Source organism: Felis catus, chromosome E1 (genome assembly GCF_018350175.1).
Source record: "Felis catus isolate Fca126 chromosome E1, F.catus_Fca126_mat1.0, whole genome shotgun sequence".
NCBI lineage: Eukaryota > Metazoa > Chordata > Mammalia > Carnivora > Felidae > Felis > Felis catus.
Window position 1 is genome coordinate 3,712,332 of NC_058381.1, and position 27,343 is coordinate 3,739,674.

At 56.9% G+C, this 27,343-nt stretch overlaps 1 protein-coding gene across 2 annotated transcripts in view; it reads left to right on the forward strand.

Moving 5' to 3' along the window:
• NTN1 (netrin 1) overlaps window positions 1-27,343 on the forward strand; it is a 169,461-nt gene that overhangs the window by 78,962 nt on the left and 63,156 nt on the right. For both annotated transcript variants that reach the window (XM_023244471.2, XM_023244470.2), the window contains exon 3: window positions 26,981-27,169. In XM_023244471.2, coding sequence (XP_023100239.1) covers window positions 26,981-27,169 — 189 coding nt within the window. The remainder of the gene's footprint in view (window positions 1-26,980; window positions 27,170-27,343) is intronic.

Genomic DNA, 27,343 nt, shown 5'->3' on the forward strand with positions numbered 1-27,343 from the left:
GCTTGGGTGGAGTTGATCCTGGGACGCTGAAGAGAAAGCTCAGGTTCATCTAAGGGTATCGCAGGCCACCTTGGCCCCTGTGGCCCCGGAGCGGGAGCTTCTGATCCGACCAGCCCACTCCAGAGCCATTTCTGTGGTTCACCGGCGATGCGGAAGGGTATCGAAGGATGGGCCGTGAACTTGACGCTCCTGGACATCACCCCAAGACCCAGGGAGCCTGCTGGCGGGAGGTGGGGGGTGGCTCCCCAGCCTGGTACCTGTTCTTTATTAATCCTTAGAGCAAAGCAGAGGAAATGCCCCTCATCGCCTCCTGTGCCTCACCCTTGCCTCAGACTCTTGTTTTTGGACTACTTTTCTCCATCGGAACCTAACACTGTACCTGGATATTTTCCTTGCATTCACATCTTCAGAGGAGCCAGAAACCCAGGGTCCTCCGCATGCCTGATCCCTGGGCATACCCCCAGGGCGTCTTCCCCAAATCTCGGGGCCTCTAGTAAGTTCCACCCTGCCGGATTCCCAGGGCTACGTTGTTGATGTTCCACCTAAACCGAGTGCAGAGTTGGAACCAACATCAGAATCTTCCTGGAGTTCCTGGACGCTGAGAACAGAAAGACATGGTCCCTAGGATCAAAAAAAGAAAAGAAAAAAAAAAAAAAGAAATCCCATGTGACTTTCTCTGAGGTGCTGGGGAGAAGAAGAAAGAGATATTTACATGAACCAAGGGCCCTGCAGCCCCATCTTGGACACTGTCCTGTGTGACCCGGGCCGGGGGCTCATTCTTCACCTGCAAAGTCAGGGTGCTGGCTCTGTGATCCCCAGACCCCTTCCGGCAGCAACACTGTCTGATGCAGCGATAATTTTCATTGCCTAGTCCGGCAAAACACGAGGATTGAGATGGACACTCTCAGTTACGTCTTTGCAGAAATTGGTAAAACGTGCATGCGGTCGCCATTGGAGACGCCGTTCAGGGCCATCTTGCAAGCCTGCAGAACCACCGGCGAGTCTGGCCTCACAATGGAGGCACTTTAGGGGCGCCTGGGTGGCTCAGTGAGTTAAGCGTCTGACTTCGGCTCAGGTCATGACCTCGCGGTTGTGGGTTCGAGCCCCGCGTTGGGCTCTGTGCTGCCAGCTCAGAGCCTGGAGCCTGCTTCGGACTCTGTGTCTCCCTTTCTCTCTGCTTCTCCCCTGCTGGCTCTCTGTCTCTCTCTCTCCCTCTCTCAAGAATAAATAAACATTAAAAAAAATTTTTTTAAGAGGCACTTTGCCCGGAAGGCTCCACCCTGGAGAGCCCTGCCTTCCCTGCCTAGGGAAGGGCAGTCTGAAATGGAGGCGGAGTCCTGAGCTGAATGCCCTGCTGAGTCTGTGGTGCCTCTGGGCTGAATGCTGTTACTCTGGAATTACTTTTATTCCCCTGATGGATTTTCCCTGACGGATTATTCCCCTGATGGATTTTTCCTCTCTGGGAGGAACCAGCCCCTCCAGCCCCAGCCCTCAGCCACTGGCCTAGTGAATCCCATCACGCCTAGGGTTCTTTCTAGCCTAAGGCTTGTGCATGTGTTTAAAGGAAACTGTAGATGAGCCCAGGAGCCCCCCTGTAGCCTGTCACACGTCACACCCAGTCTCTGTGGACTCTGAATCACAGGTGCCCCATTAGCTATGCTGTCGCCTCCCACCCTGCGGGATCGGACGTTCCTGTGCAGCCAAGGGACTATTGAGCCCCCCTGCCACCTGGTCTGTGGTGGCCCCAGAAGTGGCAAAAGGCAGAAAAGCATGCATCTCGGATGGATGAGATCCTAAATATCTCAGTCCAACAAAAGAGTTTGAAAGCTACGACATCACGGGGCCAGCGATTGTGTCCAGACCTTCTCCGGTGACCCAGGTGTTTGGACATCGGTTCCAGAAGAAGGTGCCTTATTTGTGCTGCGCTGGTGCTCAGGGTGCGAGAAGTTAAGTCTCTTTTGTGCCCAAAAGCCATTAAGGGCTTGCTCGGACACCCGCTCTGCGAGCTGTGACTCCCGCATCAGGGTGGTCGATGCCTGTCTTTCCGGCTCTCTCCCTTGATGGGAGTCAGCAGCAACTTTGAATTTCTCACCTCTGGGAGGTAGGGAAGGGCAGAGCCTTTGGGTTGAGTTAGACATGGATTCCCTCCCAGGTCTGCCCTTCCTGTATGTCAGCCCTCCGTGCACCTGTTCCCTTGGCAAGAAGATGGAGATGATCCCAAGGATTAAGGGCGGTGGCGTGGAGACCCGGGATAGTTGCTCAGAGACTCCTCCCCTCCCCTCCTCCCTCTCCCGGGTGCTGGGGGATTCCATCAGAGAGCAGGTGGGTGGTTCAGTGCCTGTCCTCCAGGAGTTCCCGATGCCGGTCAGAGACCTCTCTGTGCCCCATAGCTGCAGCTCGGGTGGCCAGCTCCCTCTCACTGGCTGCCCCTCGAACTCTACCACCCAGGGCTGAATCCACCCTGCCCTCCACCCCAGACCTGCCCCTGCTCTGGATTCCACCTTTGGTCCCTGAAGTCTCTTGGGCCCTAAGGACCTCAGGGTCACCCAGATACCCCCCCCCCCAATCTTCACACGCTGGCGTGCAACCCCAGGTCTGCCTAACTACTTCCATACTGGGCTTCCTGCCCTGTTCCCATTGGTTCAGGCCCCCCAGCCCACACCCGGATGGCCTCCAGTCTCCATCCCGTCCCGCCCAAGTGTGCAAGGCCTTGTGGCATGATGGTTCTTACCTATCGTGAGCCGTGTATCCTGATTATCTCAGTGTCTTAGACTCTGTTCGTTCACTAATGTTGAGGCTGGGCTTACACCTTCCAGGTGGTTTTCTCCGCCCTTCCTGTGGTTGGAGCTGGGTTAGATGGTCCCAGCCCTGATTATCTGTGTGTCTTCTTTTTTTTTTTTTTTTCAACGTTTATTTATTTTTGGGACAGAGAGAGACAGAGCATGAACAGGGGAGGGGCAGAGAGAGAGGGAGACACAGAATCGGAAACAGGCTCCAGGCTCTGAGCCATCAGCCCAGAGCCCGACGCGGGGCTCGAACTCACAGACCGTGAGATCGTGACCTGGCTGAAGTCGGACGCTTAACCGACTGCGCCACCCAGGCGCCCCATCTGTGTGTCTTCTAATTATGGCCTCTTGTTCTTCCCTAACCTGCTAGACACACTCTGCCTCAGGGCCTTTGCACTGGCTGTTTCTTCTTCTGAAACGTTCTTCCCCTGTGTATCAGCATGGCTCACACTGTCACTTCTCATGAGGCTTCTGTGACCACCATTTAAAATCACAACACTCCTCTCTGACACCCAGCATACCCTGTCCTTTCCTGCCTGAATCTTCTTCACGATATTTATCCTTTTATGTGTCGGACGATTTCCTTACCTGCCCTGTTGATTGTCTCTCCTCAGTCACTAGCGACAGGGACTTTTGTCTGTCCGCTGCTGAATGCCCTGGGCCCAGCACAAAGACTTTCAACAAATCATCTGCTGAATGAATGAGCGAATGAATGAATGAATGAAGTGCATTACCCCATTTTTTAAATGGTCTATTTTGGCCTCTCTTCCACTAGACCCTGGCCTTCTTGAGGGTAGGGCCGTGTTGCGTTTGTCTTAGTTTGGGCCATAGTATTTCCTTGATTCCTTTGTGATGAGTGAATATCTCGGCCTCCATCTGAATTTTCCGAGTATAAATCTGAGCATGTCACTTCGGACTTTGAGAGGCTGGCTCCCCGGGTGGCTTCTCTGTAGCTCTCACCTAATCCCTTACCACCTGGCCACACAGCCCACATCCTGCTTTCTGTCCCCTCCCCCAACCCCTCACACTCACCCTGGGTTCATTTCTCCCTCACTTTGTGCACTGACGAGCCATGTGCTTTTGCGAGCACCATCCATTCCACCTCGGCGGCTTTGCTCCTGCTGTTCCAGGATGCCCTTACCTTTGGCCTTGTGGAAAACTCCTATGCATCCCTCGCCTGCTTTGAACCCTTCCTCCCAGTGCACACCCTTACGTATATGCACCCCTCCAGCAGGGACCCCACTCCCTCGACCGACCGTGCCTGCCTCCTTGGCTGGAATATGAACTTTTCGGGCCACCTGCCAGCCACCTGTTCACCTTTGTGCCCCTTGGGTCTAGTATCTCACACCTTGTAGGTTCGAATTACCTGGGGAGCTTTTAAAAAACTACCCATCAAAAAAAAAAAAATTAAAAAAAAAAAAAGCGCCTGGGTGGCGCAGTCCGTTAAGCGTCCGACTTCAGCCAGGTCACGATCTCGCGGTCCGTGAGTTCGAGCCCCGCGTCGGGCTCTGGGCTGATGGCTGGGAGCCTGGAGCCTGTTTCCGATTCTGTGTCTCCCTCTCTCTCTGCCCCTCCCCCGTTCATGCTCTGTCTCTCTCTGTCCCAAAAATAAATTTAAAACGTTGGAAAAAAAAAAAAAAACTACCCATCAGAGCCTCACTTGGACTCGTTAATCGGATTAATCAATTCCCCATCTAGTGGCGGGGAAGCCGCTCTTTTCTTCTGTACTTTCCTGGGGAGTCTGATCTGTGGCAAGAATGGCGAACCCCCAGAACAAGTTCTCTAAAAACAAATTAGTCCTTCCGGGCAGCCCCGTGGTCCCAGGGGTGTCGTTCTGGGCACAGCCGCTCATACATATTGCCCTGCTGGGACCGTTCCAAGTGCAAGGGGAGCGTGCGGACACAGCCCCCGTGCCACAGTGCGTGGAGTTGCCACCTGAGGCCTGGGGTCTTTTCCATGGTGGTTGCCTGTTAGGTATTTGCAGGCCCGAAGTGAACCGAGCCAGGATTCCTCAGTCCTGGGTCCCGAGAGAGGTGAGCAAACTCGTTCCAGGACTTGACAGTCTAGTTTGGGAGGCCTGTCTGGGTTCCAGGCCCAGGGAGTGCTGCCTTCCGAATAGACACCCCGTCTATACTCCCCCAGTGTCTCTAACCCGCATACCCTGCACCAAACCCTCTGAGCTCTGTCCCCAGAAATTGGTGTCCCCATCTGTTCCGGGCCCAGTCAGGCACGATGCCCCCCAACTCCGGGCTGTCCCTGGGCGAGCCCGTCTTCTCTGTCGCTATGCCGCTAGCTCAGGCCTCCGCCTCTGCTCACCTTTGCCAGGTCTGTGCGTCTCCACCCCCATCATCTGCCTGGCCTGGTCTCTCCTTGCTCCCAGCAGCTCCCTGCTGTGCGGGTTGTGTCTGAGAGCAACTGCCACCTGGGTCTGAATATTCCAGGTCCCCCAGCACACGTTTGCCCGACTCCTTTCCCGTCTCCAGGCCCTGTCGCGCCAGCCAGACCGCGTTGAAGTTGTTCTCGTGCCCTCTTTGCCCGTCCTGCCCCCTGGTTTTCGAAGACTCAGCCGGTCTCCTGCCCGCCGCCCCCAGACAGTCTCGGGGTCAACTGCTTAGCCCTTTGTGACCCTCAGGCTCTCTCCTGACCCCAGAAGGAGAGGATTAGCTCAACTCCATGCTCTGTGGAGCCCACGGGCGCCCTCCTGAGTTCTGAAGCCCATGGCGCTGGTGGGTTCAGTGGGTGTTTGCAAAGCCTGTTCTCCCTGCAGATACTGGACCCTGATGCGTTCTGGCACCATTGCCTCGTCTGTGGATTGGGGTCATGCGGCTCCCTGGGGTAGCCCCGCTGGAGGCCTTGCCCTGGGATCACGCCCCGGCGGTAGGATTTGGCGTCCAGAGTTCACAGAGCATCGGACTGGCTTCGCATCTCGGGAGACCACAGAGTGCCAGCCCTGGGCCCACCCCGACCCGACGGAGCCCGGCCCAGGCCTAGAGCGCAGTGCGAACGCTCCCAGCCCAGAGCGCTCTGGGCCGGAGCCCCCTGCAAACGTGCACTCGCACACACGCACCTGCCTCCCTGCAAGCCCTGAGCTTTCTTCCTGGTGCCTTCCTGTTGCTCTGACCACTTGCTGCTTTCTGGAATCGTCCTCGAGTCCGTCCCCGCTGAGCGGAAGCTGTCACGGGCTTCTTTCCCTGGAAGCAGTGGACAGGATGCTTTCCAGCCCCAGGCCAGCGCTTGGGGTCCACAGAACCGGCACTCAAGGCCCCTCTGCCATCTTCCAAAATTCGTTTTATTTTGAAGTGGTTAAGAGAAGAGGATACTACGGGGGTCCCTGGGGGGCTCAGTCGGTTGAGGTCATGGTCTCACAGCCTGTGGGTTCGAGCCCCGCATCGGGCTCCGTGCCGACAGCTCCGAGCCTGGAGCTGCTTCGGATTCTGTGTCTCCCGCTCTCTCTGCCCCTCCCCCACTCACGCTCTGTCTCTCTCAAAAATGTTATACTTTCTTTTGCTTCATCCTTTTTTTTTTTTTTTTAAGGAAATTGGTCTTGATGAACACCCCCCCCCCCCCCACCACCGCCCAGGTTCTTGCAAACTGGGAGCGTATAGGAGCTCTTTAGCGGAATGTACGTGAATGGTAGGAAAAAAATAAACAAGGTGACTGCTTACTTACTCAGGCTAATTCTCGGCTTCAGGGATCCGGAGAGAGGCTGATGGCCCGGGACTCCCCAGGTCATTCTGGATTTTTCCCGTGCCATTTCCTCTGCCCGGAATGCTTTTCTCCCCTCTCCCGTGCGTCCGGCTCCTGTGTGTTCTTCAAGGGTCTGGCTCGCATGGCCTGTCCCTTATGGTTTCTCTGCTGCCCTGTCCGAAGCGGTCTCTGCATTTTCTAAAAACCCTCCTCACACACTCTCTGTGCCTGGAATTTGAGTTTTGTCCGCTTTCTTTCCCCTCCCGTCACGCTGTAAACTCCCAGAGGCCGGCGACCTGGTCTCCTGTTCATTTCTGTATTCCTGCCCACCCCCTCCACCCTGCCCCGACCCCGGTCAGTTATGTTAAGAAGATGGGGGAATGCAGTGAACGTTCGCTGAGCGAATAGTTGTTTGCTGCTGTGTCGTAGGGCAGAACCTCTAGGTTGTGGTCGCTCCAGGAAGGTTTGCTGAGTGAATGAAGGAATGAACGAACAAAGACGCCGAGTGCCCCGTGTCTGGGGCAGTCATGTCTCTGCTAGTAAGAGTTGATGCCCGTCTGGGGCGTTCCTGGCTGCACCCGGAGCTTTCCCCGTCCGTGTCTGATTCCGGGAACGAGGTGGGTGTTTCGGGGTGCCCCGGCCAGAGGCTTTGCCCAGGAGGGCCCCCCCTGAAGCCCGTCTGGTCCAGCCACAGGGAACAGTGAGCAACAAACAGGGTGGGCCCCACGTCCCCTCCCCAGCCCGGCCTCCCCTGCTGCCCCCGGTGAGGCCAGCAGCCTCCCAAAGCCACAGGGCCTGCTGGTTTGTAGGCCCTGGTGTGTTTTTTCCCAGCGAGTGACTTTCAATCAACTTTAAAATGATTGCTCAACTCGAAAACCCCTGCAGGCGGGTGTCTGGGGTGGTTTGGACCCTGCTCAGCACTTCATTCCTTTCCCCAAATTGCTCATTATTTCATTTGCATAAATTTTCGTGGTGAGATACTGCCCCAGGCCTAGGAAGCTCAAATGGACCTCGTAACAGGGCCGCGGAGACGAGTGGCGGGGCCTCAGTCTGGCCCCGGCACGTGCATCTGCGACTCTCTTGGGCTCTGTCCTCTGCAGAAGCTCCTTCGAGAGCAGGAGCGGCCGTGGGAGGAAGACGAGACCACGAGGCCTCCGGGACCCTCCGTGCCCTGTGGGGGCTCTGTGTCGGACCCAGACCTGCCCGTCCATGACCTCGGTGTCTCCCCTTCTCTCCTCACGTTGTCACCAAAGGCGGGAGACAGAGGCCCGACGGACCCTGGCTTCCACCTGGGTTTCTGGCATCGCCTTGCCATCAGTCAATCAGTCCGCACCAACTTATTGAATGCGTGCACCGGCATCCTGACGGCCAGGCGGGGTGCCGCCCTGGGGACACGAAGAAGTGAAAGACACCAGGAGATAAGAGCTTGTGGGGGGCAGTGCGCACAAGACAAGGCGGCTGTGTTAGGTGCCAGGCCAGGGCGGACCGGCTGTGACAGCTCTGGGGGAACGGGGGTGGGGGAGGGAGAGGGGGACGGAGACGAGACTGGGGACCCAAGCGCTGGAGATGGAGACTTTAGGAGGGCCTTGAAGGGGCGGTTAAGCGTCTGACTTTGGCTCGGGTCATGATCTCGCAGTTTGTGAGTTTGAGCCCCGCATCGGGCTCTGTGCTGATGGCTCAGAGCCTGGAGCCTGCTTCGGATTCTGCGTCTCTCTCTCTCTCTCTCTCTCTCTCTCTCTCTCTCTCTGCCCCTCCCCCACTCATGCTCTGTCTCTCTCTGTCTCTCAAAAAATACGTAAACGTTAAAAAAGAAAAAAAAAAAGAGGGTCTTGAAGGTTGGCCAGGAGTCCTCTGGGGCTGAACTCCTACCAGATGAGCCCCAGGTCGCTTGTGTCTGGGAGCCCCAGGCCAGCCTCCTGCTGCGTGCTGTTGCTTGATGTGAGTGTGGCAGAGAAGGTTGGGACAGGTGTTCGGGCCAAGTCTGTGGCTGCCAGGGGCGAGGGGGAGTGACTGAGTGGGCGGGGCAGTGGTGGGACGTGGGGTGACACGAGCAATGGTGATCGGAGAGGTCGTGGGGAGCCTACGTCCCAAGCTGAGGAGTCTAGGTTCGTCCCTCGGGCTCTGCGGACCCAGGGCATGTTTGCAACAGACTAAGCGCCTGGGGGAGGAGACACTTGAGATCCAGCAGTGGCATGGGTGCTGAGGAGGGAGTGTGGGGCAGGACCCCACGTGGGCAGGGAGTGGGCAAGATGAGGGCAGGGGGAGGCCCCAGTGGGCAGCCCAGGCGTCTCAGGCCCTGGTGCCTGCCACCCACATGTATCAGTCTCCCCGTGGCAGCGCGCTGAGGGAAACCAGTTTCCCCCAAAGCCTGGCTTCAGGGTCGACGGTGAGGCTGTTGCAGGGGGAGCCGCGTGGAGAGCTCGCTGGTACCTCACGGACCTCAGTTCCAAGAGAGGTGGCCCAGGCTACCCCTCCGGGCTCGCCCTCACTATCCCGGACACTCACTTGACCCCCTGTCTCCCAGTGTTTGGCCAAGAGAGCCTTCTGGGGGCCCAGCACGCTTCTCTGTCCGGCGAGGAAATAGAAAAGAAAGAAAACATGTCCTTGGCCCTCGAGAACTAACCACAACCACATTCGGTGGAACTTAAGTTCAATTTTTGGACCAGACGCACAGTAGAAATATATTTACCGTTATGAACCTTGACCTAGTACGTCTGTCTGTGTATCCATCATCATCCATCTGTCCGTCCATCCCCCCATCCAAGTTGAATGAACCCTTGCTATGTGTGGCCCACCCCGATACCTCCCATTCACTCCTTTATTTTTAGCGCTGTCCCAGAACCCATTACCCCCATCCCGTGACCTGCTTGCTAACGGGTGGTTACCTTCAGCTTGTTAGGCACCGACCACCCTGGAGAGCTGAAACCGTCATGCTGAATACCAGTTAGCGGGCAGTCTGGGAGAATCTGTCTGGCAGATTCCGGGGGCTGTGTGTGCCGTGGGGTCACCAGGAAAGGAGAGGTCATCGTGGGGACAGTGATGAAGAGCGGGCCTGAGCAGTACTGGTTCCCCCGCTCCCGGCTGTGTGTCCGCACCCCTGCTCCCGGCTGTGTGGCTAACGGATACCCTGTCTCTGAAAGCCACAGAAACAAAGTACGGCATGAAGTAATTTAAAGACGAACAAACAGGGGCGCCTGGGTGGCTCAGTTGTTTAAGCATCCGACTTCAGCTCAGGTCGTGATCTCCCGGTTCGTGGGTTCGAGTCCCGCGTCGGGCTCTGTGCCCACAGCTCGGAGCCTGGAGCCCGCTTCGGATTCTGTGTGTCCCTCTCTCTCTCTGCCCCTCCCCTGCTTGCACTCTGTCTCTCTCTTAAAAATAAATAAACATTAAAAAAAAATTTAAAAAGAGGTGAACAAACAAAATTGCTAAACGAGGCATGTGCCGAGGTCCACAGATTGCAAATGGAATTTTGGAGGTGAGCAAGCCCGGGAGCTGGCTTTGGACGGGACGGTGTCTGTCCCACCCTTGCGACCAGAAGCCCCCCAGCCCCCCCACCCCCCCGCCCCGGCACGGTGGGGCTCAGATCCCAGGTCAGCGAAGGGTTGACTCGGACCAAAGGAAGGGAACCAAGGGATTTGGGGGAGATTTGAGAATTCAAGAGTAAATGGGACTTGGGACTTGGTGATGGAACAGGTGTCGGGGTCAGGAAGCAGGGGTGACCAGGGTGACCCCTCTGTGTCCAGCCTGCACGTGCTGGCAGGTGTCCTGGAGGACGGCTGGATTTGGGCCCCTGGGAGATGGGAGTCGGGGGCCGGGGCGGTGGGACACACACGTCAGAGGCCCAGAGAGGATTTGTGGAGATACAGGATGATAATTGATTCAGGTGAGATGCTCAGGGAGGGCAGTGGAGTGGGAGGAGAGGAGCACAGCTTCTGGAAGAGACCCGGCTTTGATTAGAGCGAGTAGGAGGGGACACAGGGCAGGGGAGGAAAGCCAGGTGGGGTGCCGCTTTGGAGGAAGCGGGGCTTGCAGAAGAGCCATGGACGGGCTCCGCAGGAGCGGTGGTGGCCATCGGTGGGGTCCGCAGCATCGAGGTGGCCTTAGCATGGTGTCCTGCTGGGACTGCGGGACGCGGCAGGCAGAGCGGGGTGGGTGGAGGTGAGCTGGAGGTGAGGCAGCCGGGGAGCCGAGATGGGGAGGCCGGGACAGAGGGCAGCTACCGGGAGCTGTGGGCTGCACGGAGGGCTCATACAGAGGGGAGTAAGCTGGGGGTCCTGCCGGTACGAGGGGGACGAAAGGGAGAGGCCAGGTGTCTGAAGGAGGGTAGAGGTGATGCTGTGCTTTCTGAGGAGGCACAGGGGTGAGGTCCGGAACTCAGCGGGGATACGGGCTTTGCAGGGGAGGAAGGGGCGGCCCCTGAGAAGGTGGCTTCAACGTGGGAGCCGCAGGATTGAGGCGTTCTTGTCTCCTCTGAGCAGTAGGAGGTGAGGCTAAGGTGGCAGGGGTGGGTGGGGGCGAGGAGGGAGTGGCCGGAGGTTTAACGAGGGTGGAGAGCTTGAAGTGGGGGGTCATTCCAGGGAGAGGGAGACAGGTCTTGAGGACCCCTTCATTCATTCATTCATTCATTCATTCGTTCATTCATTATTTAGTTAGAGAGAGAGAGAGAGAGAGAGAGTGAGCAGGGGAGGAGCAGAGAGAGAGAGGGAGAGAGAGAATCCCAAGCAGGCTCCAAGCTCTCAGCGCAGAACTCACAAACCACGAAATCATGACCTGAGCCGAAACCAAGAGTTGGACGCCCCACCGACCGAGCCACCCAGGTGCCCCATTCATGCATTCTTGACCCGGCAGGTATTATTGGGGACCTACTGTGTACCAGGCCCTGTGTCCTTGACCCTGGGGGTACGGCCATGAACAAAAGAGACAGCAGAATACCTTCCTGACCTCACGGAGCTTCCATTTGGGACAGGGGAAGCCCAGTAAATCAGTGGATGTGTGAGGTCCACGACTGCTGTTAAGATGACGCGACGGGCAGAAATCCACGTGTGCCGTGCGTGTGCTAGACATGATGTATGCTATGGGCAGAGCAGGGGCGTGGGAGGGCCACCAGTGAGCGTGTGGTTTTCAGGAGTGTGGCCAGGGCAGGCCTGCCTGGGAAGGGACAGCTGAGTGGTGAGGGGAGAGAAGTGGCTGTCTGGGGAGGCCGGTGACCTCGGATTTATGGGGAGTCCCTCTTCCCTGTGGTGTGAGTTTCCTAGAAGGGCCGGCTGTGTGGGCCGGTGTGGGCCGGAGTAGAGGGGAGAGGAGGAGGTCATGACCTTGAAGGGGCCCCTTCACAGGCCCTGATTGAGTTGTTCACGCGGATGCTGGTGTGGCCCAAGCGGGTGGCCGGGCCTGACCATCTGCCGGGGAAGTAGATGGCCTGGAGACCCGGTGGGGGGTGGGAGGGTCTCCTCAGCGGAGGTGGGAGGAGTGCGTGGGATCACCTCTGGGAGTCCCATGAGCCCTGCCATATGTAGACCCCAGTTCTCTTACGCACCTGCCACAGAGGCCTGGTGGGCGCGATAACATCCGTCTCAGTGGGGGAAACCGGGGAGCATCGGCGTGGCCGCTCGGAGATTTTCTTCCTTCCGCATCGTCCTGGAAAGGAAAGACTGTTCCCGAGAGAAGCCCTTGAAGCCCTGGGCACAAAGCCGGCCGGGGCTGGACGGGGGCTGGCTCTTAAGGGTGGCCCCCCTCTTGGGCTTGTGTCCCCCTCGAGCAGGGATTTTCCACGGGCACCTGCAACAGCATGGTCAGAACGACCATCGGCGCTCAGCTGCTGCTAACAGGTGGTCACCACCATTGTCCTCATTTCCAGATAAGGGAACTGAGGCACAGAGAGGTAACCAAAACGCACCCAAGGTCAAGTACACCGTGCTGGTGGGAAGGGCAGGATTCAAGGGCATCCGGCTGGAGGTTCACCTTCTTCGCTGTGTTTTACGAGCCTTGTCTCATCGGATAAGGGAGTGCTCAGGATTACTGCCCCTTTACAGGCAGGGGGTCAGGTGACGGGTCCCTGGGCGCACAGGTGGAAGAGGCCGACAGGCCCCTAAACCCGGTCTCAGGACCTCCCCTCCTGCCTCCGTGGCGATTGCCGAGGAGGCAGACGGTGGAACCTGGTCCCTCGCCCCGACTGCGGCCTAATGAGTCCCGGAATTGCAGCTTGTTTGAATTTGTGAAGTTAATTGGTTTTCCAGACAGAACCACAGACCAGTGTCCCTGCCTCCTGCCCACCGCGTACTCCCCCCACCCCCGGGGGTCCGACAGCCGCACGGCCATCTCGGGTCCCAGTGAGGGCCAAGGATGGGGGAGAAGGGCCCCGGGCGGCCGTGAGGACAGCGGTGCCTCCCCCTGAGGCTGGCCCTGGGCTCCCGGCCTAGGAGCCGGGGCAGGCGCATGAAATCCGAACTCTGGAGGGAAATTTACTGCACAATAAAGAAAGAATGGCCCGCTTTGGGGACAATTAAAGCCACATTACTGTGGAATTACCGAGGGCGCCCAGGGAATTAGCCAAAATCCAAAGCAGCCAGAGCACCAGGGCCAAGAAATGTGGGGCGTTCACATGCGGGTCTCCCCCTCCCTGCCCCCGGCCCCTCGTACGAGGAACCTGTCTGGTTCCCAAACCCCCTAATTTTAGGGCAAGAAAAAAACACTTCCAAAGACGTTACCTGAGGGGCACTGTTGTTATAAGCCAGCCCCCGTCCAGCCCAGCTTGTGCCTGAAGGAGTTCTCTTCTGTTTTCAAAGCCTGCGGAGGTCCAGGGGGAAGGGCTCAGCCCCACCGTTTGCAGCCGAGAGGGGGGGGGGGGGAGGTGCCAAATTCCGAGCTGGAGCCCAGCGGAGGCCTCGTGGGCTCCGCGCGGGGCCTCGACGTCCCGGCCTGGAAGATGGGCTGTTTGTGAGGCTGTTCGGTGGACAAGGCAGATGAAACTAAGCCTCCTTGGTCCTTCGGCACTTTTATTTTATGGCTTCCTCTGGGGAGATGAGAGGAAAGTCGTCCAGCGCGGGGCGTGTGGGAGAGCGAATGTGTCTGTGCTGGCTGGCGTTCCCTCTGTGCGGAGAGGAAGGGGACAGGGGACGGAGAGGTGTTCCTGCGGTCGCCGGCCGGCTTTGGGGCTGGGGGACCCCTGCTCTCTCTGGTTGTTAGGGAGGGAGGCGTTAGGCCACGTTGGCCCTGAAAACAGTTTGGACGAGGAGGCTGGAGGGGTTGTTCGTTAAGGGGACCCTCCTCATTCCCCCCCAGGGCCGGTCCCTCGTTTGTGGTTCCTGCCTGGGAGTTTCGGCCTGATAGAACCAGCAAGACCCTGGTGTGGCTTATTGTCCTATGTCCTCGGGATCTGTGCAAAATGCCCCACACTTCCCAGCACCACCCGTCGAGGACATGCTAGCCGCACGTAGCGGTCCTGGGACATTTCCACGGAGGACTGGTCTGCCCTAAAGCCTTTGAAACTCTGAAAGAGTGGCTGGTGTTTTGTTTGTTTGTTTGTTCGTTTGTTTTTAACTAAGCCCCCACTGTCCCGGTGTCTCTGCACGGATTCTAAAGGCCAACATCCAGGGGCGCCTGGGTGGCGCAGTCGGTTAAGCGTCCGACTTCAGCCAGGTCACGATCTCGCGGTCTGTGAGTTCGAGCCCCACGTCAGGCTCTGGGCTGATGGCTCGGAGCCTGGAGCCTGTTTCCGATTCTGTGTCTCCCTCTCTCTCTGCCCCTCCCCCGTTCATGCTCTGTCTTTCTCTGTCCCAAAAATAAATAAAAAACGTTGAAAAAAAATTAAAAAAAAAAAATAAAGGCCAACATCCAGCAAATGCTTGGGCTACAGAGTGATCATCTGTCCACGAGGAGCAGGTGACCGTAGTCCCCAGGCCATTTCCCCCGGATAACTAGAATGTCGTTGCAGAGGGACCATTGGGTTTATTTCCTGCAGATTAACCCCCCACGCTTGTCCACAGGTAGACCGATTCTTCTGCTGTCTCCTTCAGACATGCACGGTCCCTGGCCCCAAGGGCTCAGGGTCATTTCCAGACTGGAAGACGTCTCAAGACACCCCTTCTACCTGTGCGCGTATGAGATCAACCCGGGAAGGATCTCCCAGCCCAGAGGCAGAACGGTGTCCTCTCCAAGGCTGAGGTGGCAGGGACTTCACCAGTCTCCTTCTGCCTCCTCCTTGGAGCTAGACTCTCCTGTACTGTGTCCCCCCGCTTGAATGCTTCCGGAAGCGGCAAGATCACTCTCTCTCCAGGGGGTGGCCCATCTTACTCTTGGTCGCCTGGAATCTGCCATTCCTTGTCACTCCCTCTGTCCTGCGCTAGGCCCCCTGCGTTCTTCAGTGACGTGACGTGTAATTAAAGCCTTTAACTGTGCTCTCAGAAACGCTTTCCTGATATCTAAACGAAGGAGGCCTGCTGATGTGATGAAAATAACAAGATTCAGAGGAGGGGCACAGAGTCGTTGGTCCATTCCACTGCGAAGCACGTCCTAATGAAAATGGCCTTTTGTGCCTGAAGAGTGGGGGCCATTCCGATCAAATCGCCTTCCCCCTCCCGTTTCTCCGTGTGATTCCACGAGGCTCCCGCGGGATTCAGGGACCCTCCCGCCCCCGGCCATCCTCCCCTTTTGCGGGACTTGTGGATGCCGACAAGATTACAGCTGCCTTTGATTTAAAAAAAAAAAAAAAAAAAAGCCGTTATGTAAAATCACACATTTTAGGCAAAGCACACGTCTGATGGGGATCTGGAAGGTGTCGGAGATACCTGTGCGATTCTCCGGGCATTCGTTTCTTTTCACTGCAAAGTATTCGTTGACGTTCCAGTTTTACTGGGCATCCTGTCGTAGAGCGAATTAGGAAAATGGAAAGGCAGGCTGACCTGGAGTGACCCGCCGGGAGCCCGGTTTCGGGCTGTGGCCGTCCCAAGGGCAGGGAACTGTGTCCCCCGACCCCGGGGCTCACAAGGTCCTGTGTACCGGGTCGGATCCCCGGAGCAGTTTGGGCCCCAGGTTCGGCCGGTCTCTGCAGCCGCCAGCCTGAGTCAGAGTTAACCGCGGAGTTGACATAAGTAACAGGTCCAGCGGGCGAGGGGTACCGCCCGTGGGTCGGCGGTGGCGGGAAGGGAAAGGTGTCCTGGGAATTGCGTGCTTTCCCTTCTCGGTGTCAAGGGGGGTGTCAAGGAGGGCGGAATCCGCTGCAAGTCATTAAGTCCCCCCTCGCCGCCAGCCTCTCCTGTGGCCGCTGGAGTCCGGCCTCGTGTCTCCAGCCCGGCATGTGCCACAGATCCGGTGATGGGACCCATTACAGACGGGAAAGGACTCCAGGGAGCCAGGGGCCAGGCTTGGCCGGAGCGGCTGGCAAATCCGCCTTCCTGTGTCCGTTTAAGAAAGCCCGGGGAGCGTGGGCCTCACCTCTGGGGAGGAGGGTTTGGAAGGAAGCCCCAGGGCTGCCAGACAGGCGTCTGGGCAGCGTGGCCGAGCCACATGGGGCAAGGAGGGTTTCGTGGGGACCAAAGCCGTGGGGGGGAGGAGGCTCTCTTCGGACAACCTCTTCTACTTCGAAACTTCTGGGGCTTCAGGAATGCCTCCCGGCAGCCACGGGGGTGCGCACCAAGCCCTGTCCTGCCCCCGGCCATGCCATTCTCGCGTGCTGGGGGTCCAGAAAGGGCCCTGAATCAGGAGCGCCCCTAACTAGTTCCAGGTCCTTGGCAAAGTCTCTCTGCCTGCCCTGGGGCCGCATTTGTCTCCTCTCGTCTTCCACAAGAGGGTGAACTGGGAAGAGCTGAAAGCCCCGCACCAGCTCCAAGATCCTGTTTTTGCCCTTGGGGGGACAATATCGTGCTCGGCACGTGCCGTGCTCGGCAGATAGATCTGGCGTGAGGCTGGGGTGGGGGGGAGCTGTGTTCATACGGGGTCCTGTTGGAAGGAAGAAGTAAGACCCCTGGACTCTGGACCTCTGCTTGGCAACCAAGTACCCTTGCGGGCAAGAGAGTTTGCATCTTGTAGTTAGTGGGCTGCCCCCTCCCCCTGGAAGTTTCCGGAACAGGGAGGTGACAAGGTGAGAGGAGCTTCAAGGGGGATTTGGGGAGGAGGGCCGTTGGAGTTGGGGCGGACGGGGACTGGAGTCCCGGGGCTGAGGGGGAGGCGGGGAGAGGTGACAGGGCAGGGTCCCCTCTGCCCAGCTGCCTGGGGCGGGGCTCTGGAAAGGCCCACAGGGAGGATCTGAGGAATAGGCTGCAAAGAATTGATGACTGCTCCCGGCTCACCAAAGCCTCCTTGGCATTTCCTCCACGGAGAGGGGCCTCCCCGCCCTGCGACGAGGAGGGTGTTTGTGCAGTGGGAGCCCTGAGTTGTTCCTTAGCAGCCGCGAGAAAGGAGCTATCGTTTCAAAGCCTTAGGGGAGGCAGAGAGCAGCCAAAAAAGGGCAGAGGGAAGAAAACGCTAAGATGTTTACAGAGAAGAAGAAGAAGAAAAAAAAAAGTCAGTGGAAAAAGTGACGGCGAGGTCAAGCCGATTCGGGGGTGGCCCTGCACGGTCCACTGAGGAGGGGGGCCGGCCGCCCCAGCAGGGCCACGGCTGTGCACAGGGGGAGAACAGGGCCGCTGACCCCGGTACCCTTGACCCCAGCCCCAGTTCGCCATCAGCCTGATATCGGGGACGCCCCCTCTGCCCAGCTGAAGTTCATGGAGAAAGGAGGCAAGCCCCCGCAGACCTCAGATCTGTCCCCCCGCACCTTCCTTCTCCGGCAGCAGCCGGAGAGGGTCTGGCTGGGTGCGGGGACAGCTCCCAGCCGCTCCTTTGTCTGACATCCCTACAAAGGGGCCGGCCTTTCCCAAGCCCCACAGGTGTGAAAAGTTTGTTACCCTCAGTGTTTGTTCAGGCCTATTAGTGGTCTGAGGGACTGTTGACAGAGGACCCCTTTGTGCGCTAAAGCTCTCTAAGCCCTCGACAAACACAGGCCACTTATCTCCCGGGACTTTATCAGGAACCATCTAAAGCCAGCTCCCAGCCTCCTTGACTGACACCGGGGACCGGGTTTCCCGGTGGGTTTTTATGGTTCATTTTTCCGACCACCTTGGTCCACTTCTTGTAGATTCTGTTTCTGATATCAGAGAGAAAGCACAGGTCCGGGGGTCAGAGTTTCAGTTTTCAAGTTGGAACTTTTTTTTTTTTTTTTTTTTTAAAGAAGGATACTGTTGTGGCTCCCTAGGCCTTATGTCCACCGAAGGGGGGGGGGCACGGCAGAGAGACTTGGGGAGGGGTCCGGGCTCCTCCTTGTGAGAACGTGGCTTTGGGGGCTGGGGCTCCTGAACCCACCGGCCAATTCGCTGCTTCTAACCACCAAGCCACCCCCTACTGACCCTCACATGCCCCAAAGTAGATTCCTTTCCTTTTCCTTAGAATGGCTTCCAGTCGATAACCTGGTGAGTATCCTTGCCATGCCTGGCCCTTCTGGAAGACCCAGGTGGGCACTGTCCTGTTGGCCACCCCCCCTAACCCTGGACAAGCACGTGGAAGCTGCAGGATACCCCCTCTGCCCCCCCCCCCCCCCCGGCCATGCCCAGCTGCGATTTGCCTGTCAGCTGGGGCTGGTCTATTCTGCCCTTCCTACAGCCCCGCCTCTTGTCCCCTCAAGTCCCAGCCCCCAGGCTTGTTCACACCTGGAGCAGACCCCTCCTGAACTCCCACGTACCCTCCCCACGAAAATTTGCCCCTTGCCTCCCAGGAGCTATGGTATCCTGTGGCTCTAGACTTCTAGGGCCAGAAATCCTCACACCCGGGGTTCTTATTTCCCAGCCAAGAACACAAAAGCTCAGGCAGGCCAAGCGGGCTTTCTAGGGGTGCCCACCTGGGTGAGCCTCAGAGCCGGCACCAGCCCCTGGGGTCCAGGTCTCCCAAATGCCCTCCAGCGGCCTTTCCTCTGGCCCTTGCTGCCTTGTGATACTCTGACTGGTGCTTGGGTGGCTCAGTCGGTTCAGCCTCCGACTCTCGGCTTCAGCTCAGGTCACGATCTCACGGTTTGTGAGTTCGAGCCCCGCACCGGGCTCCACTCTGACAGCACGGAGCCTGCTTGGGATTCTCTCTCTCTCTCCCTCTCTCTTTCTCTGTCCCTCCCCGGCTTGCTCTCTCTCTCTCTCTCTTAAAATAAATAAACTTAAGGATAGATAATAATTACGCTCGCACGTTAGCGCCAAGGACTTTGTCTTCACACATCTTTTTTCACCCGTGCATCATCTGCACCAGTGGTTCTCAAAGTGTGGTCCTTGAGTGGGCGGAGTTCCATCCCCTGGGAACCGGTTAACGGTGCGGACCATCTCGCCCCGCCTACAGCCTTAACCTAGCGAATCAGAAACTTCAGGGCTGGGGCTCAGCCCTCTGGGTCTTGGCAGGCAGTTTCCATGATTCTCTGCACCCACGTTTGAGAACCGTTGCACGTTGGGGTCTTGGAGGGGGAGTTAGTGGCTACTTGAATTGCCAATCAGAACTCGAGAGGAGGAGGGGGGGCATAGTCTTGAGAGTGGGACGTGCACAGGTGTCAACCCTACAGCAGCAGTCCTTCCCGACTCAGAGGCTGACGTGTCGTCCAGGGGGCTCCGTCGGTGTTTGTTGAATGAAGAAACGAACCAGCAGTCCTGCAGAGGCGGGTCCTGTCGGGGACGCCAGTGTGGCCCCCTCCCACGACTTGGGGTGGTGCTCAGTCCTCCCACACGTGCTCTCTGGAACCCAGGGGATCCCACAGAACAATCCTCACCTCCCCTGGTGAGGCTCTGTCACGTCCGACGCAGACCCTTCACTCGCTTCTTTCGGACAAGCGAATTTGCCAGTTCTCCTGGTCCGTGTCTAGGCGATGCTTTCCAACGGCCCTTCAGTTAACATCAATACACGGCACCCTCAGATGATCGCAAACCCTAGGACCCTGCCTGGAAGCAGACTGCTCTTGCTTCTAGTGTCTGGGCAATTGCTCAGTCTGTCTGGCCCACCCTAGCCGGTCACCCGCTCGCAGAATCCGGCTGGTTGATGCCTCTGGTGATGAGTTTGAAGCCCTCTGTTTGGGAGATAGGGGCAGACCTTGGAGTAAGGTGTCCGGCTCACTGTTATATCCCCAGCACCTTGCCTCACGCCTGGGACGCCGTAGGGGCTCAGGCAGGATCTGTGAACTGAATAAATAAATCCACAAGCTACCGCACTTACCACGAGTATTAAGTGAACCCTGCGGTCTGGGCTGTGATCGTGTTGTCAATGCATCTAAATGCCGGGTCGTCTCTCACTTATGCCCAGCTCACTACTAGGCACAAGAGTGTCCTAGGCCCCAGGCCTGCGTCGCTCGGCCCCATTCCAGGAAGGAGCTCGTGGGGAAACCCGGCTCAGGGTGTCCCCAGGTGCTGGCGGGAGCCAGGTGCGGGGAGCGGCCGCTGCTCGGCCTGGTCGCCTTCTGCGGGGAGCTGACATCTGGGCTCAGACAACAGGCCACGCGGGGGCGGAAAGCGTAAGATTTATAAACAAGGGTCAGACCGTTTCTAAATAAATAGGATACCACATAGAGTAGCGAAGTAACAGATAAAAGGAAATACAAGCTGCCTCAAACTCTTAAAAATAATTCAAATATTTGCATCGTTCTGAACCAATCACTTACAGAGTAGTTTCTTTTGAAACTTTGCCTGCTGCCTCAGAGGATTCTCGGCTGTAAACTCTACCCCTTATCTCCCTTGGAGCTCTCTCTCCAGGGAGCGGCTCACATTCCAACCCGTTTCTTTCGCTTTCGTTGCCCGTGCACTAGCCTGCGACGGGGCCGCGGACCGGACCGGCGGCAGCAGCACCTGGGAGCCTGTCAGGAATGCAAACTCCCGGGCTGGCCCCAGACCTCCTGAAGCTGAATCCACATTTGAACAGGTGCCCAGGTGGCCCCTGTGCCCGGCGCAGTTGGGCAGCTCTGGCTGGTGGGAACCTGGCGTCTGTGTCCCAGTTCTCAGGGCCTGTGCTGTCCACTGAGCAGAATGCCCCGCATGAGTGTCAGTCCTCACGGCACTTGGGACAGTTGGACATTCCTGATCTCCTGTGCGGTTGCTAGACAGCCAATCGTTCTTCTCCTTGGAGGCAGAAGCATGCTGAGGGCAGGACTCTGTCCTGTTTGCTGTCGTATCCCCGGCACTCAATCAGCTCTGCACCTGCTGAGTCCCGCGGTCCCTACCCAGTGGTCACAGACAACATTGGCAAAGGAGCTGGTGAGGAAAGCGGCGCCCGCCCCCAGCCTGCAGGTGCCTATCATGCCCCACACTGCCCCTGTTGGCCTGGATGTGTAGAAATTTGTTGATGATCACGGTAGATCCGAGGGCTGAGCTTACCCGGCGGTGCGGGTAACCGAGGGCTGGGGAGCGTTTTCTTGCACACAAAGCCCCCAGCCTGTGGACAGTGCATACGTAGGTCAGTTATTTTGGAAAGTGTAGCTGCAGATATGTAAATCTAAGATTCCTATTGTGCTAGAGAAACAACATGGGGTCTCCTTCTTAAGAGAACTGCCCTGGAAGGGAGGGAAGAATTAGGAGGGATCCAGAGTCCTGGGAGGGCACAGGAGGGCCCCTGGCTTCAGCCCAGAGCTCTGAGGGGGCCCACTGTCAAATGGCCTCGCTGTTCCACTGAGAGAGCCCCTGAGCCGTGTGATGTTTGGGGGACCCAGGGCCAGAGTCCCTGAGACACAGGGCCAGGATACAGCTTAACAGTGTCTTCAGGATCCTTTCTGGGCCTGGGAGAGCCCGGGCGGGGGACTGGAAGTTAAGTTTATCAAGGTCTTCTGGGAGAGTTTACCCACGTTTGGTAAACTCATCAAACCAGTAGATGCAGATTCAGTCTCTATTGTAAGGTCCTCCTTGGGGGTTCTGGGAGGAATCGAGGGCATTCTAAATGTGGGTTTTTCTCCTTAAAGTGTTGCAGTCTTACTAGAGCAGATGGGAGATAAATTGGTGAGTTAAAACAGCAAGACAAGTTTTAAGTAGCTCAAAGCAACAATAAAGGAAGTGTCACAAATGTCACAAAGCCATGTCTTGTCAGAATGTGGCCCAGGCAGAACACACACTTCTCCATCTGTCCTGTCTATCTGCCCATGCACCCATTCATCCATCCACCCATGCACCCATCCATGTACATACCTGTCTGCCCATTCATGCATGCGTCCATCCACTTATCCACCCTTCTATCCATTCATCCATTCACCCGCCCACCTATTGATCTATCCACTCATGTGCCTGTCCACCCAGCTCATCCATCCATCCACTCATCCATCTGTCCATCTGTCCGTCTGTCCATCCGTCTGTCTGTCCGTCCATCCATCCATCCATCCACCCACTGACTCATCCATCCATCCATCCATCCATCCATCCATCCATCCATCATCCACCCACTGACTCATCCATCCAGCCATGTGTCCATCCATCCATCCATCCACCCACTGACTCATCCATCCATCCATCCATCCATCCACTCATCTGCCCACCTACTCACTCAGCCATCCGTCCATCCATCCATCCATCCATCCATCCATCCATCCATCCATCCACTCACTCATCCATCCATCCATCCATCCATCCATCCATCCATCCATCCACTCAGTCATCCATCTGTCCATCCATCCACCCACCCACTCATCCATCCATCCATCCATCCATCCATCCATCCATCCATCCACTCACTCAGTCATCCATCTGTCCATCCATCCACCCACCCACTCATCCATCCATCCATCCATCCATCCATCCATCCATCCATCCATGCAGTCAGCCAACCATCCATCCATCCATCCATCCATCCATCCATCCATCCACCACCCACTCAGCTATTTATTATCTGTCTTCCTTCTGACTTGCCCACTTTGGCTCGCTCTTGTCTATACAATGAAAACATGTCGAGATCTGCTCTGGGCTAGAGAATGTAAGGGCAAACACTTGCCTTGTCCTCTAGGAACCAGCACAGCTCAGAGCATTTGTCCCGCTTTATCTGAGAGCTTGTTGCCGAGAGCCCTCGTCTGCCCCCTCTTTCTGTCAAATAGGGAGCCCTGGATAGTTGAGGAGGCATCATCCATCCCTGTCTCCCTCATGGCCAATGGCATAGGGCCTGGCATGTAGCTGGAGCACTCAAATGTGTGTTGAATTGAATGGGCCTGGGGGTTGATGAGGGATCAGACAACCCATCTTGGTGGGACAGGTTTGGAAAAGCTTAAGGAATGGTGGTGACAGGCATATGTTAAAATAGGACTTAGAGGATATTTTGATGGGACCATCTCTTGGGCCCCTTTCCCCATCAGGTTTCAGGAGGCGGAGATGGAGTGGGGGTGGACTCCTGCTCCTACCTCCTGCTTCGTGTTACGCCCCTGGGTCTGAAACGCAGCCACACATGATGTGTCCTTGGGGATCCCCACATGACAGCTGAAGGAGGGCATGGGGCTTGGGGTCTAGACCAGACCAGCTCTCTCTGGGTGGCTGGGGGACCCCTGGATAAGATGCAGTGCCTCGCAGGGCTCCTGGCCCTGGCTCACCGAGGTTCGTCAGAGGTTGTGCTGCCCCCCTGCCCCCTTCTCCCCCAGGCTGACCTCTCTGTTCTCACAAAGCTACCCTTTCCTTCCCTTGAAGCCTTGAAATCTGATAATGAAACTAATACCCAATATTTTTGCCTCCAAGAGAGGCAGGAGATAAACAGGAAGGCCTGAGGGATTAAGGTGTCTTTCTGAGGGCCTGGCTGGGAGTGGGGTGACATCTCTGTGTGGAGCTGAGGGACCCAGATGGGGGCCGCTCTGCCTGATGCATTTTTCCATTTGTGTAGAGAAAATAAAACACAGAGAAAAGAAAACAAGCCGTAAAATACTTTGCAGAAGCCTGAGCGTGGGCAATTGCCACTTGATGTCCCCTGACAGCTCCAAGAGGTGGGAGGGAGGGGAGCCCTGCCTTTTGATGTCCGGCCTCTGAGTTTGCTTTTGTGTGACCGGTTGTTTGGGAAGAACCTTTTGTTGGTGTAAGGTGCATATGGAAGACAGATACCACCTGGGGCTCCCCTTGGGGTGGGGAAGGGGGGTTGCTGAGCTCCCTGGAGGGGCTCAGAGGTTCAGGCAACCCCACTGGGGAAGTGGGGGACAGCTAGCACTGTCTTTATGGAGGAAGACACAGGAGTAGCATCTGCCTCCAAGAAGGCCCAGAAGATACTGCTGGTGGGGCTTTTCCCAGTACGAGAGGGCCTTGAGGAAGCCAGACCTGGGTGCTCTTCCCAGATCCCTGTCCCTGGGCAGGGGTGCCAGGTCCTTTGACTTCTGTGCCAGTAGGAAAGCTCCAGATTCTGTACTATAGTCCCCGCTGTTCCTTCCAGTGATGTGGGTCCTTTCCTCTGAGGCGCTGGGCCAAGAGCCAGAAGACCCAGGTTCTGGTCCTGGGCCCCCATTTATTGCCTTCGTGCAATAAATGGTAGGTCACTTAACCCCTCTGAGTAGCCCTCAGCACCCTCATCTGGCTGAGTCCAAAGGGACAGTGGACATGCATACACATGCACAATGGTCCCTTGTGCTGGTGGGCAGGTGAGGCTGAGCTCAGTCCCAGACACGGAAGGGGCTGAGGGACCCTTGGTTAGACTCTCAGGAATCATTCTCTGGCCTCGTTTGCCTTCTGATTGCTTCCACACTCAGGCATAAACTGAGGCTTTCCCCCTTGTGGCCCCCACAGTGCCTCCCCTTGAGCCCCATCCTTCTCTTCTTGTCAGTTGAGTGACTAATGGGCGTGTCTTTAGCGAGAACATTTAAAGAAACGTGTACTGTCAGAGAGACCAAATTAAAGAGGCAAATTTTTTTTTAAATCACAAAAGTAATAAATGAATAAGAAGCTGGTACAAATTTGTGCCACTTGTGTGGTAGAAAAGACACATAGTTTTTAATCCATTGTATGTAAGAGCACTGGATGTGGTAAGAAAAAAAAACCAACCCCACCTTATTTGAAAACTGGGCAAATGGCATGAACAGGCAACGTACACACACACACACACACACACACACACACACACACACACACACACAAGAAATATAAATAGAAAAACAAACACATGGCGAAATGTCCAACCTTACTGGGAATCAAAGACATGCAAATTAAAATCATGTGTGTGTGTGTTTTCCAGACGAACTGGCGAACGTTAAAAAAAAAAAGAATTCTGATACTAAATGCGTGTTGTTATTTTTTTTTTCAAGGGTGTGGCGAAATAGTAGCTCTCATATCCTGCTGGAAGGGAGTGGAAGCTAGGACAGCCTTTCTTCAGGGCAGTTTGGATCCTGAGTTAAAAACATGTAGATTCGAAAGTTAGCCCGATTGTGCTGTCTTGAGAAATTCACTGCACAGCAGCCATCAGGGCAGGGCACAAATATACATCCAAACCCGCCTCTAAATGCACCTATTGGGGATTCCAGGGAGCCAGTGACATATATGCGTGCAGGAGAGGATTAGACAACCTTTCAAAATCACGATGAACCGTATCTGGCATTAAATAGTGGCCATCATTGTGAGAAAATGGGCCACGAAGTGAAATGTACAGTATGGTCCATGTCCATGGGAAAGAATAAAATAGGTCCACAGCTGAGCAAAGGTTAATTCAAGCCTGCAAGGAGAGACCCCTGCATTAACAGCGGTCGCTGGAAATCTGAGTGCATTTTTTTCCTTTTTTTTTGCTTTTGTTTATCAAGTGTCTGGCCCACGCATTTCTTTAGACGTTATGTAAAATGCGATTTGAAACATGCTTAGCACAAAAGCAGGCAAAGTCTATTGAAGCAAGAGTGGGCAAGACGTAAGCTGGAGTTATCCTGGAGGTACGAGCCTACAGAAGCAGGTCATGGGTGTCGTGGGGTGGTCTGAGGGGGCCACACTGGATGCCAGGGGGTTGGGGGTGGGGGGAAGATGGGCCAGGGACAGACGTTGAAGCCAAGGCTTGGAGGATAAGAAGGATGCAGACAGATGAGGCGGAGCCTGGGGAGAAGAGGGTCACGGAGGGGGCAGGCAAGGGGTCCTCATGCATGGAATGCTCTAGAAACTGAAAAAGATTTGGGACAGCTGAAACATAAGAATGAGAGCGGGTGAGCAGAGCTACAGTGGGGAGAGAAGCAGGACCGGCTTATTCGGAGCTCCGAGGGCTGTGACATCTGATTTAGATTTTACCCAGAGGAACATCGGCAGGGCCATTGAGAGATTTTCAGTTGGCAGTGGACATCCTTAGATTGCAGCTCAGAGCCGCTGAATTGCGCGTGGTGTTGAGGCAGCCTGGAGGGCCCAGCTTGGGCGATGGGGTGGTGAGGAAGGGATGGGTTTGGGGGAGGTGCCTCTGGGCCCAAGTGGAGGCCCCACACGGGATGCTGGAATGCGCATTTGGGAGCCAGGAGTACGAGGCAGTGACATCTGAGCAGAGGGGAGAGGGTGCTGAGTCCCGAGGGGTGTGCAGGGAGCAGGCAGAGGGAAGCAGGGGGCTGGCTGGGCAGGAGGAAAGGCAGATAAGAGGGTGCCCAGGGCCGGGCGAAGCTTCCCAAGGGGAAGGCGGGAAGGATGACAGTGCAGCGCCCCCCCCCCCCCCCCAGCCCTCAGTGCACTCAGAGCAGCCCAAGACAGAGGACAGCCTGGTGGCTGGAGCTCAAGGCGGTGGGCAGTGTGCTTGGCCAGAGCCGAAAGCCCTGGAAGCAACGCAGGGGTCCGCTCTGGCTGCTCTAACAGAAAACCTCAGGCTGGGCGCTTAACCAACAGACATGCATGTCTCAGGGTTCCGGAGACTCCAAGTCCAAGGTCAAGGTGTCCAGAGGGTTGGTTTCTCCTGGGGCCTCTCTCCTGTGCATGTGCACCCGGTGGGTCCAAACTGCCTCTCCCTATCAGGACTCCAGTTGCATTCGCTGACGGCCCACCCTCGGGGCGTCATTTTGATGTCATCACCTCTGGAAAGGCCACATCTCCAAACACAGACCTGTTCTCGGGTGTAGGGTTAGGGCTTCTGCAAATGGACAGAGGGGCATCATTCGGCCTCCCCCCCACCCCCAATAGTCAGGATCGGGGCGTGAGATGAGGCGGATGCCAGCTCCACCTCCCAGCTTTGAGGGGTGTGTATGTGTGATGGGAGGGTTGGGGATTGCAGGTTGCTGGGTAGAAATGAACAGACTCCGTTTGAGAGGGAAGCAGGAGCCACGGCCGTGGTTCAGGTACTGCTGGGTGGCCGGTGGGTGCTTCTGGATCCAATTTTGGATGCAAAGAGGGGAGCCAAGGAGAAGCTCCAGCCGAAGGACTGCGGTCCGGCCGGGGAAGCTGGGGACAGTCTCTCCCGCAGCCCAGCAGTGGAGCGGGAGATGTTGGGGACAGTCTCTCCCATGGTCCAGCATTGGAGTGGGGGGGATTCTGGGGACAGTCTCCCCGGCGGTTCAGCAATGGAGTGGGGGGGATGTTGGGGACAGTCTCTCCCGCGCCCCTGCCCTGACGCCTCTCCCTGCCTCCCCGCAGCCTGTAACTGTAACCTGCACGCCCGGCGCTGCCGCTTCAACACGGAGCTGTACAAGCTGTCGGGGCGCAAGAGCGGGGGCGTCTGCCTCAACTGTCGCCACAACACCGCCGGCCGCCACTGCCACTACTGCAAGGAGGGCTACTACCGCGACATGGGGAAGCCCGTCACCCACCGGAAGGCCTGCAAAGGTAGGCAGGGCCCCGGGGCCTCGCGAACACCGTCCCCTCCCTCTGCTCTTCCGTTTCCTGGTCCCCGGTACGGACCTGCCTGGAAAGAGAGCGGGTCATCTGCACGCATGCGCACACGCGCGCACGCACACGTACGCGCCCTGACGCATGCGCACACGGGCCCCCGGCCTTCGG